This window comes from Triticum dicoccoides, chromosome 1B (genome assembly GCF_002162155.2).
Source record: "Triticum dicoccoides isolate Atlit2015 ecotype Zavitan chromosome 1B, WEW_v2.0, whole genome shotgun sequence".
Classification (NCBI taxonomy): Eukaryota; Viridiplantae; Streptophyta; class Magnoliopsida; order Poales; family Poaceae; genus Triticum; species Triticum dicoccoides.
In genome coordinates, this window is record NC_041381.1 from 39,114,479 (window position 1) to 39,116,877 (window position 2,399).

The 2,399-nt window shown below is 39.9% G+C and overlaps 1 protein-coding gene across 1 annotated transcript in view; it reads left to right on the forward strand.

The window, feature by feature from the left end:
- Nucleotides 1-1,822, forward strand: part of LOC119300598 (wall-associated receptor kinase 3-like) — a 7,716-nt gene extending 5,894 nt beyond the window's left edge. The window contains exon 3 of the mRNA XM_037577508.1: nucleotides 812-1,822. Within this exon, the coding sequence (XP_037433405.1) occupies nucleotides 812-1,782 (971 nt within the window). The 3' untranslated portion in view covers nucleotides 1,783-1,822. The remainder of the gene's footprint in view (nucleotides 1-811) is intronic.
- The last annotated feature ends 577 nt before the right edge of the window (nucleotides 1,823-2,399 follow it).

The window sequence follows — 2,399 nt, forward strand, 5'->3', positions numbered from 1 at the left end:
TGTGCCAGCCATGTTAGCCGTGATGTTGGTGATTGGTGAATGTGTGTGGCGAGTTATGTTGTTTTATTTTTTAGTATTGGTTCTTCTGGTTTACTCTTTTCTTTCTCCAGGAAGATTTGCCTTTTCTTTTCTTCCCTGGGCATATTATTTTTTGGCTACGATCCGTCCTTTGCGAAACCTCTTGCCTGCTGAAAGCAACAATTGATTCCCTAGCTACTCCCTAGCAAGCTTTCGGATGCCTATGCGACTTTCGGACGCCGTAGACTCTATCTGGTCTTGGTTCCCTCTTGCTTGTGTTGTGACAAGTGAGTATTGGGTTTCCCAGTGGGGCGGTTCCACCTATTGGTGTCGTTCAGATCCAGACGAGATTTCCTATTCGGCCTCTCACCATCGTTGGTCCTCGTCGTCTAGAGTATTTTGGGATGTTTGCCCCGCTTCCCGTCACCGTGGGATTTAGCCCTTTACACTAGCCTTTTCTAAACATGGATAGTTCATTATGTACTTGAGTCTAAGAGACATACTGCATTTCTAACGTTTAATGTGGTTTGGATTTTCATCATTATTCCGTATATATCAATCAAATCATGCCCATATGCCACTCAAAAATTTCCCTACTCCAAATATGCAATTGAAATTTTGCAGTAGGTACATATACACCACTTCAATTATGGTATTTTAGTGATTGCATACCCATTTTGGTGTTTAAGTGATAACGAAGATATGGCATGTGAATTTAATCCTTCAGTTATGTAAGTAAGATGCTATGTTAGCTAGTTATATAAAACTATTTCTTTACTTTGGAATTTTGTAGGCCTTGCTGCCTTAGTTGTTGTAATTGTCCTCATGGTTCTGGCACATCAACTCCTCAAACTCAGAAAATTCTATAAACAAAATGGTGGTCCAATACTAGAAGGTGTCAAGAATATAAGGATCTATACAAGCAAACAACTTAAGAAGATGACAAATAACTACAAGGTTGTTATTGGAGAGGGCCATTTTGGTAAGGTTTATATGGGGACTCTAAAAGACACACAACATGTGGCTATAAAGAAGACCATCAAAGTTAATGAAGCTAGCAAAAAGGACTTCATTGCTGAGATTATAATCCAATCTGGAATGAGGCACAAGAACATTGCCAGGCTCTTAGGTTGTTGCTTAGAGATGGATGTTCCAATGCTGATGTATGAGTATGTAGTGAAAGGGAGTCTGTATGATGTTCTGTTCAAAAGCAAAGACAACATTCCAGTGGATACACGCCTCAGGATTGCCATTGGTTCCGCCGAAGGCTTGGCATACATGCATTCAGCAGTGGAGAGTACCATTCGTCACGGTGATGTTAAATCTGCTAATATACTTCTTGATGCAAGCTTCACCCCAAAAATTTCAGACTTTGGGACCTCAAAGCTGCTTGCAAGAGGAAATTCCATGCAGACTGAATGGGTCACTGGAGACAAGGCTTACATAGATCCAACATACATGGTCCATGGGATAGTTACACAGAAGAGTGATGTATACAGCTTTGGAATTGTTCTCATAGAGATTATCACAAGGAGGGTTGCAATATATGATGACAATATGAGTTATGCAAAAAACTTTGTTCTAGCTTGTCAAGATCAAAGAGTAAGGAACTTTGTTGATAATGATATTACAAGCGAAAATGATATGGAGATCCTGGAAATGGTTAGCAAAGTCGCTCTGGAGTGTCTTAAACTTAATCCTGAGGAACGCCTAGATATGACGCAAGTAGAAAGTCGTCTCCGTAATATTGGGCAATCTGAATAACATGGACAGGAGAGGATTTATAAGGGAAATCTTGGTCCTCCAAGTATGGAGGTACCTGCGCTTAAACCTGTGGAAGACAAATCTCCTACCAATTAAAGAAGTAATATCCAGTAGTATTTTATATATTTCATATGATTATGTAATGATTCAACTCTGATCGAGTGTACTCCTTTCTATTTGTCTAGTCTGCACTAAATTATGCACCAGTACTTGTATAATTGAAGTGGACCACAGTGGTTTTGTGCTTTTCCAAAGTCAGAAGTTATATTACTCGTTTCAATATATCTATTCTGTACGAGTAACTTAATTATGTACCAGTGCTTCAACTATAGTTTAAGTAGATCCTTTTGTGTTTAATTGTGGTTGCTCGCCGTAGTCCACCTCAAAGTCTAAAGAGAAACCTCTTATCCCCAAAATATTCAGATGTTGTCTGACTGACATGGAAAAGAACACATTCAGGTCGACGCCGAAGTACCAAACTAATGAAATGGAAAAGCATATAAACTGGAAGATAGTGCTGAACTGCAGCTCATTCTGTTTTCACAACCAAAGTGACTGGAAAGAGAAACGGGCAGGTGGTCATCGCGGTCATGGTGGCGGGTGCGGTCGCTGTTAGT